An 11,047-nucleotide genomic window follows, 5' to 3' on the forward strand; every position below is an offset into this window, starting at 1 on the left:
CCAGACACATGAATGATGAGGTTGTAAACCATGAGCATGGTGAGGGGGAGGCTGGAGTTTTATTGCCCTGTTTGCAAGCAGCTGATAAGCATCTAATCTGCTGTTCTAGGCAGCAGAGTCTTTTTAACTGGCATCTGGCATCAGAACTTTCCGGTTTTTATTACGTCACAGTTTATATTATTCCAGAAATATGAACGCAACATTTGGGATGTCGACAACTCAACCACAACCACAACTCAATCACGATTTGAACTGTATAAATTGGCTTGTCCTATTGTCCTTCTTTGCTCCTTGAGCAAAATGTTCATCTTGAACACGGCACATCTTTTATGAACTGTTTATAAATAAACAAAGCCAACAGGAATCAAAAGAGCTGGAGAACACTCTAACCCCATTTTCCTCCCGCCATAACTAAGGTCACACACTGCAGTGGTGTTTTCTTCATTTCCTCCTCCTATCTGAAGGGAAGGAGGAGAAATCCTCCCTGTCTCAGACAGAGCCTCTGTGGCCCTCAGCGCAGTCATACGTCACGCTGCGCAGGCCTGCCCTGATCAATAGCGCATTAAAAGGGAAGGCAATGAAAGGTCACCCTGTTGCTCGGCACCAATTAAAAGTGTGCTCGACGAGCAAGAGAAAAAGGGCCCACTCTCTGAGATAAAGAGAAGTGCCCTGCCATTTGCGACGTTCCCTTGGGGGAGATAGCCTGAGCTGTAAAGCCCAGAGTTTCAACGGCTCTGCTTCGACCACAAATCTGCCTCGGAAAGGGTATTATAATGTGGAAAGTGATACCTTAGAATCTTAGCATGCTCTCCTTCTTTAACCCCTCACTTGAATATAAACTAGTGCCACACTTTTTAGCGCACAGAGAAACCCCATGCTGTAGTGATTATACTCAGTGTAGTTTGTTCACTGTTTATAATCCTTTAGAACATTATATACAGTAACACTTTTGCAATTGATGCTTGACCTTAAATACATTTTAAATGCTGACTAAAGAAAAAAATAATCTGAGGACATTCTGCTTCTCTTTATTTTTACTTATGCTACTGTTCTACTATCAACACACTGTTATACTGACAACGTTTTCAAGCTATTTTTTAATGAACAAAGAGTCAGTTGTCACCTTAAAGTTTAAAGATATGCAAATCCAAACATCATAGCTTTACAAGGTTTTCATTTATACTTCATAAGAAGTTGTTATGCTTGGCAAAGTTTCAATTAGATGGATGATTATAATGCAATTTAAAGAATAATAAATTATGTTCATCTCCTGACAGCCCTAATTATACAGTAATACTTACAAAGACTATGGAAAAACATACATTTTAGAGTAGTAGACCTTATTCAACATTGGAAATAAATCATTGTTTTTGTGTGGAGTTAACCGTAATTGTAACTTAATTGCCCAGAACTTTGTTTTAAACTTTTTCTGCAAGTTTGCAGTGAAAAATGTAATCTGTATATTTTTGGCAAACATCAAAGGGGACATTGAAAAGAGTGCCTTTTGGATTGATTTCATACAGAATTACAAGTAAAAATGCAAATATATGGACCCCCTTCCCAGTCCCTTAATAACTCATCCAGCCTTTTGACAAGTGTAATGTTCTTTCACGTTTAAGCAGTGTGACTTGCTTGCCTGCCTGCCTGTTATAGATCCCTCATGCCTGGTCATATTTTGTGGATAAACGCCAACATGCTTACATAGGATTCCACTATATTATTATAGACTCAGAACATGACCATAAGCCCCTGACATGACTAACCAACAGCAAGACTAAGCCCTCTGCCAAAGCGGATTGGCTGCGGTCTGCTTGCAGAAGATATGTTGTATCATCTTCTGTTTGAATTATTTGAATTCTCAGACCCATGTCAAATGAAGAAGGCTTGCTTGGTTTCAGTGCTCTTTCAAACGCACATACGTTCAGATATAGGCCCAAGACATTTCATCCAAGTGGTCTGACTTTTTGATTATGCTTTTTACCCGAGCATGGTCATTGTAAGTCATCAATGGCAAATATTCTGCCCAAAGCTTATTGGTTCTTCTTATTGCACTGAAGATATTTTGTTCTAATCTATTCATCCACACAAGTTGTGGTTCTTTTATAACAGTATGATTTGTTTCCAGAATACCAGCAACAATTTTCAGATGTCCTGCAATTTCTCAGTCATGTTTGTCTGTTCATCTTTTTTTTTAGAGAATAAAAGAACTGGAAGAATGGATAGAAGCACAGAAACGACAAATAAAAGAATTAGAGGAAAAGGTAAAACAATGTGATTTAAATATAGTAGTTGAAGCACCGCCGTATTGAGCAACTATCCCATGAAGCAGCTTGGAGCCAGACGATTTTTATCATATAACATTTTAAAGGGCAAAGTATTCATCTTCATCTCACTCTCACAATAGTGTAAGATAACAGAGTGCTTACACAGAATCCTCAATGGGGTTATACATCAACGCAGGTTCAAAACTACAGGGTTTCTGATTTTTTAAATGTGGGAATGTCTCACTCTCTTTTTAGCATATGAATGTTCTGCTTTTGGTATTTTTTATAGGTAGGTCTCAAGATGCTTTCTATAAAAGTGGGAAATCAACATCATAAAACTCATGGTTTGATAGTTGCCCAAAATACTTACACTGTGGGAGGCTTAACATCATGTCTAATCATTGCTGCCATCTGTTCACGGTTTGGGGAACATTATTCTACAGCTCATCCAGACAATCGTAAACGATTAACTTCTGTCCAACTCTGCTATTCCTCTCCTTTACTGATAAGTGTTTAAAATGAGTTATGTTTATAGATGTAATGTCTGATAATGGCAGTTTACAGGTTTAGCATTCACAGTGTATTACTATGTACTAGATAGGTAACATTTTACATACACATGACATAACAACTGTCACAAAGTGGCATACAAGATGATGTCAGGTTATGTCAAATTACATAAAACTGTCATTCTTTTATTTGTAAATTTTACGACAGTAACATCTTTCATAACATTTACCGATACAAAGTATGACAGTTTTATATCATTTGACATCAACTGACATCTGCTATGCCATCCTGTTACAGCTGTCATGTCTGTCTAATGGCGAGGGGTTTAAGTAAAAAGGGTTACCACTATACAGTATTTTCTTCTCACATCTAAACTTTATGGCAATGACCCTCTCTTCTCTGTTTTTCCTTTCCCTTTCTACTTCCGTCTTCAGTTTTTATTTTTATTTTTATTTTTTTCTCTAGCCTTCATTCTGTGGTCATAGTCTCTCCGGCACCACAGAGCAGGTGTGTATACTCTGCAGTATAAATGTTCATACCCAAGTAAATGCCAAAGCGAAACCCTTCTAGCCTAGTCCCATCATTAATCATTGAACTTCAGTGTGCAAAGGATATGGCACATTGTCACTTTTTGGTTGATTATTGGGTTTTGTGTGAATCATTATTCCCTGTTTTAATCTATTCGGCAGGTCTGCAGGCAATTTTATATATTTTATAAAAGAAGACATGAATCGTCCAAGATCTCTCCTGGTGTCCTGCCCACGTTGGTGAAGATGTGTATTTTTTTGTGTGCAGAGAAGCCGGGAGACGAAGCAACAAAAGGAAATCTCCAGTACTGTGGATATAAAACACCCTTGCCGAATAATAAAACTGTTTTGCGAAATAAGCTCACGAATGGTAACATCCCCGCCTGGGAAGTTTGGAACTGGGGAGTGTCGAATCCTTGCGCACGGAATTTAAGGACTCTTACATAGCTGATTTTTTGGGTTTGTTTCTTTGTTTGTTGTTGTTGTTTTCCCTGCTGAGCAGGCGACGCACGAGGCTGCTTCCCTGTGGAAGCATGAAGATGGAGAGACTCGCTGTATCCGGCCGGCGCCCGCTGGTGTACACGCATGTTCTCTGCCTCACATTCACCGGGGAGGGGGGAGGGCTGGGGTCACGACCTTTGAGGTGTCACGCCGCAGAGCAACATGCTCAGTCTTGAAAGTGTTTGAAAGGAAATATAAGCTAAAAAATGGAATTATGTTTTTGTTCCCCCTTCAGTGTATATGGTGAGATTTTAATATATTTCTCAGAAGACGGAGGTGCGATGGGTCCCATTTTTGAGTGGATGGAGTCTCAAGCAAAGCTTTTTAAAAGAAATTCTATTTGACCAGATATATTTACCTCAATCACTTGGTGCTTGCTAGACATTGATGAAAGCACTGTGGACAGGACCCTCAAATTGTTCTCACACCTATATGATGATGACATTGGGGGAAAAAATGTGTCTACTCTGCAAGTAGGCCTGAAAAACGTATTTCGTCCTGCAGTGTTGTTTAAAGAGGGTGCTCAGAAGAACTGAAGATAGTAGGCGAGAGACTATAAGGCATGTTTGAATTCTTGAATGAATGAGCTGTTAATTCCTGGTGTTAAAACCAAATAAACAAGACCCAATCTCAACAAATTGAGAAAACCTAAAAATAAGTCTTAAAGTCAACAGTGAGATCTTATAATGCAGTATTAGCGCTCATATTGGCCACATAGCAACACAGTCCACAGGTGAGAAGTTAACAAGATGCTAAATATCACACATTCTCTTTTCATTGACAGTATATCATATAGCCTATACCTTCAATACATACCTTGGTGTACAGTGACTGTAAATGTTGAAATACAAATATACTTTTTTTAAGTATTACAACTTACAACAATTATAAAGAAAATATTGGTGCCAAATACTTTTGACAGCCTGAATGTGTATTAATTTATGATATCCAACAAATTAATACTTCTGCCTTAACTTGCAATCAATTGGGAAAAAGTCATTATTACACAGTATATGTTTTAGGTTGCCTACTTTCAATATGTCTGCAGTTAAACTAGCACATATACAATTTTTTATTATTTGTTGCCACCTATTTAATATATATTTAATATTTTAACCTAACAATGCTATAGTTACTACTATTTTCCTGATATTCATTGAAAGGCAAAGAAATGCATCTAAACATTCCAAAGGCATTCAACTGTTGCATTGTGGAGAGGCTTCGATCTTGAGCTGTAGTGGTATGTTTGATTACGACATGAAATGTATGTTCTCCCAGCAGAATGGCCTACTGTTTAGCTCTAATCGAGTTACAAGGTGGGACAAGCTAAGAGACAAACTGTGGTGCCATCACTTGAATTTGGGGAGATCAATAAAGTTATGTTAAAAAGTAAAAAACATGCATCTAGTCACAAGGTGAAGATATTTTGGTGGTGCAGTGGGTAGCACTTTCACCTCACAGCAAGAAGGTCTTGGGTTTTAATCCCGCGCCTGCCTGGGCCTTTCTGTGTGGAGTCTGCATGTTCTTCCTGTTTCCTCCTGGATTTCCTCCCACAGTCCAACAACATGCAGGATAGGTTCATTTAGTGAGTTTAAATTGCCCCTAAGTACTCCTGCCTCTCGCCAAATGCATGCTGGGATAGGGTCAAGCACAACCCTGACCAGGAATAAGCAGGTTAAATAATGGATGGATATATTTTAGTATAATATGGAATTGCCAGCAGTGTCTCTTTACACATGGAGCAATGAAGCTGAAGTACATGCATTTTCCTGCCTGCCAGCGGCTAGTTCACATCTTACAGGCCACGCATTACTAGAAGAGCTAGCTCTGATAGAAAGCTTTACGACTGTACAGTAAGCCTGAGGGCTCCAGGATGTTGTTGGGAGACGCTGATGCAATAAGCTGAGGTTCTTTGGTCAGTTTACACTCTGCCAAACCGTGGAAGAATGCCCTGCCACTGTAGACTCCCAGCCATAATCGGCAAATGACCCAGCCAAGGCCTGAACCTGGCCACCAGGCACAGCCGGCGGTTGTGATTGGATTACGTAGGATATCACGTATGATTCACTCAAGCTTTGGTTATGGTTCCATACACCCTGAAGCTCTGAAGATGCCTTCAGCAACAATGTCATTACAGTGCATTTGTCTTCTTAACCTGTCCTGTACATTGGATTCCAGTATAAGATTATTTTAGGTTTTTGATGTTATGTGTGTCTGTCTACACTGTGTCTGTTCTGAGACTGCATTAATTGAATTCTCTGTTTTGGCTGTGTTGGTGCTACTCATTGACTTGTGGGAAGTTGACAGTGGGCACCCTCTTTATTAAAAATATGAGGAATCTGCGCATGAGAAAGGGTGTACTTTGCAATCAAGAAAGCAACATACTTTTTGCAACCTGTGCCAATGCAGGCACCAATAGCATGTGTGCTGTTGAGAGAAGGGTACTGACATGGGAGGAGAATCTAGCCTGCTTAAATTCTGAAACTGCACCTTTATCTGGGACACTATATTGTCCTTCAATACAGTCAATTAGTTACACCAAGCCCTTACTGTAAACTGAGGAGAACAATTCTCAGTTGCCCTTTCTGATTAAATAAATAATTCATTTGTATAATAAAATAAGCCAAGTAAATGTTTGTTGGTAATTAAAATCTGATTTAAATATACAGTGAATAGTCTTTAAACATTCTTCATGTTTGTGGAGGAGGTAAGTTAAAGTGATAATCCAGATATAACTAATAACAGTTGGAAATGTTAATTTAAAACTGAAAGTGTTTTCTACTTTCATATTTTAAAAAAAACCCCAAAAAAAACTCTCACGTGCAACATATTTCCACCAGATCCCTACTGTTTGTGATCTTTCTGATGCGTAGAAAGCAACCCTACTGTACGTACAGTAGCAGGAATCGATTACACATGTGATACCCTATTGAACGTGAGCAGACAGCTTGGCGTAATATCGAGACTGGAAATTTTGGGTTTGACATTTATTTTGTTTTAGGCGTAAGTAAGTAATTCCCTTTGAACTGCTGTTCACAGAGAAATGGCAGTAGTGGCACGACAGTCCCCGATTGAACAACGTCGACAGAAGACAAAAAAAGATGATTCCACACTGGCGAGAAAATGGTTACGTTACCTATCCTTAATCACAGAATGTGCATTGCACTGATCAAATTTCAAAACACGAAAATTACTAACTTTAGAACCCCACAGTTTAAAAATGACTTTTAACGACGAATAGGCTACATTAAATCGATAACACTTCGCACCTCATTTGAGACAAGCGGGAGGAAGGGTGTTGGCTGTTTTAAATAAAGCACTGTCATTATTGTCCACAAGAGAGCGTACTACACTGCAAAATAGACTACATCATTCGTCTCAGTACAAACATAAATGCTACAGCCTTAAACTTAATACCAAGGTAGATTCTCTTTATTTTACCATGCTGCCTTTCCAAATAATAATGAACATAAATATTCAGTTGAAGAAAAATATATCTCATTAGACGTATTGATCTATGAGACACCTATTTCATTCCACGAATTTTTTTAGTCTGGCAACATCAAATTCATTAAATGTGTTAAATGCTTCTCGTAGCTATATTTTTATATCACCTTGATGAGCCGCATTTCTGACAGGATTACCGAGGCAGCCCCTGTGACCGCGCCCAGACATCCCCAGAGAAACCAACTTTCACAGGTAAGCATTGGAACACCTGTAATATAAGAATACTGCACCGCCACTTTCTCAGTTTCACCCATGTTTTATTTTAAATGATTTAGACGTCATTCTAACTGCAGTGCATGTTTCCATTTACTTTGCATGCCATTCAAGCGGCCATTATATTTATCTGACTTCACCAATTATGGTTATCGGTTATTATTATTATATTACCATTATAATGCTTCACAATAAAACTGCAATTAACTTTTGCTTCATTGCTACGTGCGTTATGACATGGCTTAATAAATGGCAAAAGGTTGGACAATTCATTAATAATCACTCATCCTTCAATGACGGTAGTAATGTTACAGCTTATCGAATGTTTATTTGCATGCAGCGGCCCCATTTGCAGCTGCCGCGTCACATCTAGTGTGTTCCACCTGTCAACCTCCAGTTTATGGGCAGAAAAAAATTGATTGATCCTATGTGTCACACATTCTCATTGCCAGTAAAAACATAGCCCATAGCAGCACTTTATCTGTGTCATAAACCATTCACAGCATGCTTTCTGGTCTGTGATAAACTTCACATGAATATCTGTATTCATCCATCCATCCATCCATTATCTTAACCCGCTTATCCTGAACAGGGTCGCAGGGGGGCTGGAGCCTATCCCAGCATACATTGGGCGAAAGGCAGGAATACACCCTGGACAGGTCGCCAGTCCATCGCAGGTATCTGTATTCAGACAACACTTAACTTGACCTACAAATAAAAATGCAAACGTCTGTCTGGTAGTATATAAAAACTATGTGTGAAGGAACTGGCTGAACTATGCTGAGAAATTCAATATCAATATAAATTCTGACATATATGTTTCCTTGTTTTGCACTGCAATAGTGTCAAATAATTGCTGCTCAATGTTGGAGGTTATGAATGATAAATGCATTTATATTGACAGGCGATATATAATTTGAGTGATGTAGTTTGGAGTTTTAAATGTGAAATAAATCTTTCCAGTTTCCTAGTATGAGTTAAATTAAGTAGCCAATTTCCATGCACACTTGTACTACATGCTCCCGTCTAGCAGTGCGTTTTGGGAAATGTAGGACTTTTGTTACGGGCATTTTTTAGTATGACTCCTGCACTTTCAGACAGAATGACTTCCGGCCATGCTTCCCTTGCAGTCAGTAATGGAGAATATCACAGCATTAAGATTTTAGTTAAAGCTTACTAATGCCCTCACCCTGAGCTAGCTTTACAGACTGTGATAATGACAGCCTTAAGGTACGTTATGTGGGAGAGAGAAGAGATACAGTAAACATTGCCTTGTTTAAATTGTCTACAATCCTCTCACTCTCCCTCCATCTCTCTCTCTCTCTCTCTCTCTCTCTTTCTAAGTAACAGAAATGTAGCCATATTAAAAAGTAGTCAAAAAATGTCTGACTTTTTTATCTCCTTAAATGTAGTTTTTTTCCAAGCATATTCTTTACAGTTGCTATGTCCAAATGGTATGTGACGTGAGATACTTTGTATCATTGTACACCATGCTAAAAATATGATCAAGGGTACCACTCAGTGTATGAATATGTGCCTTACTCCTTGTGATTTCCTTAAAAGGGCTCTATTTTGCTGGTAGAAAGTAGTTGCCTTAAATGGTGCAATATCAGGCTTGTGCAGACATATTTCAGGTCCCCAGCTCCTTTGTTTGTTACTTTGGTGACAGCAGTTTTACTGACTGCCCACATGAGGCCATTAATGTTGGTGCATGAAACTACTGTGGTTTTATTACTGCACTGTGGTTGACTGTACCCTCTGTAAGCCCTCCGGACATCATTTTTCTCCCCAGCATTAAATCTGACTGAGGGAAACATTCCTTGTGTTTGTGTATGTGTGTTTATGTCCGCATGTCCGTGTATATGTACAGGTGTGCATATTTGGATGTCCCATAGTGCACATAACAGGCATCGTGATTTCATACAGCTTTTCTCTCGCATGCAAGTTCATCAGTTACACACGCATATTTAAATGATCTTTAAAACATCTTTGCTTTGAGCAGTTTTTCCTGTGAGCCCTGAGACCATATGGTGTCTGAGTCCCTCTGGCCTCATGGGGGTTCTCTGTGTCTCAAGGTAGAATCTTTCTGTCTTATGAATGTTAATGAGAAATATGTTTTGACATTAGCTGATATGTCTAAAGGTGAGCCACTGCTGGACGAATAGGTGGAGAAGGTGTAATGTGTCACACATGCTTTTTCTGTGCTGCATTAGAAACAGCTTTTATGCTTGGTTACCCTGACTCCTATTGGATGAATATGAAATTTGAATATTAAACAGAATGCATAGGTATGTGTGTGTGTGTGTGTGTGTGTATGTGTGTGCGTGAGTGAGTGAGTAAACAATTTATCTCACTGCCTGAATGCAAAGGGTTTGAGTATGATTAATACTTTTTGTGTGGAAATCAAAAGGACAAACTTTGTCCTCTGAAAGTAAATGAAAAGCAAATTGCTTGCTCTAATTTAAGCCTTGTGTGTTGTGTATACAGTATGCAACACTTTACTGCAGGTGCTGTCTGTGCTTTTCCAGGCAGGGAATCTCGGAGGCTGAACCTTTTTCTAACCAGCTGTGCAGCACTGCCAAGTTTCCCCCAGACAATTCTCACCTGCGACAGATCAGGTTCCACGTCTGTGCTTTTTCATCCCCGTTGGGATTGTCTGATTTTGCTCCCATGCAATGTCTTTAGGTTTGTTCATGTAACTTTTTTCAATGTATGTTTGTGCATACCATCTTAAAAGCACTGTGTGACACCAATAAATACAACGTCTTGTCTTGGTTTCTACAGTAAATCTATCAGTCTATTCAAATCAACAAGTGATAGACAAGTAAAAACACAATAACAAAAAAGAAAAAAAAACTGTTATGTAGCTTACTTTTTCAATACTAACTAAATATCACATCTATATGCTGTAGCAAGAGGGAAAGTAAGCTCTGTGAAATCTTTCGGTTTTTTTTTTTTCAGATTTTCCCCCCAATTTGGTAGCCAATTGTACCTCGTCTGATTCAATTGGAGGTAGTCGTATTAGATGTACCGCCCGCACCCCGTCCCTCGGCGGCCCGAATGAGAGCGACACGCCTTCTTCAAGCCGTCTCGTCTCGTGCCCGTTGCCGTGATTCCGAGGCGCCCGAGGTGCTTCTTGTGCGGCGATCTAATAACCCTGCCAAGTCCCTCCCTCTGGAGCAGCGAGCCAATTATTGCTGCCCCACGTGAGCCGGCCAAACTTGGCTTTTGGCAGGACCGAGAATCGAACCGGGGGTCCCCGGTGTGCAACTGCAGCAAACTGCAACCGCAAGTCTGCTGCGTCTTAGCCTGTTGCGCCACCGCGGCTCCCCAATCTTTCGGTGTTTGAGCTTTTTTTTTTCTTGTTCCATTCAATTTCATTCATTTATCGAGCTGAATAACACCAGTCATCTCCTGCTTGTCCATGTGCACATTTTTTTGTGTTTATTTGACTTTTTTCCATTGTGTCTGCTGTCAAAATGCAAGTCTACCATCTGGATAACCTCACATACAGTGGTTTCAGAA

At 39.5% G+C, this 11,047-nt stretch overlaps 1 protein-coding gene across 6 annotated transcripts in view; it reads left to right on the forward strand.

The window, feature by feature from the left end:
* The window catches only part of jakmip3 (Janus kinase and microtubule interacting protein 3), a 48,487-nt gene extending 42,343 nt beyond the window's left edge, over positions 1–6,144 (forward strand). For all 6 annotated transcript variants that reach the window (XM_061232161.1, XM_061232162.1, XM_061232163.1 and 3 more), the window contains 3 exons: positions 2,196–2,261; positions 3,209–3,281; positions 3,464–6,144. In XM_061232161.1, coding sequence (XP_061088145.1) covers positions 2,196–2,261; positions 3,209–3,259 — 117 coding nt within the window. In that variant the 3' untranslated portion in view covers positions 3,260–3,281; positions 3,464–6,144. The remainder of the gene's footprint in view (positions 1–2,195; positions 2,262–3,208; positions 3,282–3,463) is intronic.
* Positions 6,145–11,047: the final 4,903 nt, after the last annotated feature.

The sequence above is a fragment of the Conger conger genome, chromosome 2, assembly GCF_963514075.1.
Source record: "Conger conger chromosome 2, fConCon1.1, whole genome shotgun sequence".
Classification (NCBI taxonomy): domain Eukaryota; kingdom Metazoa; phylum Chordata; class Actinopteri; order Anguilliformes; family Congridae; genus Conger; species Conger conger.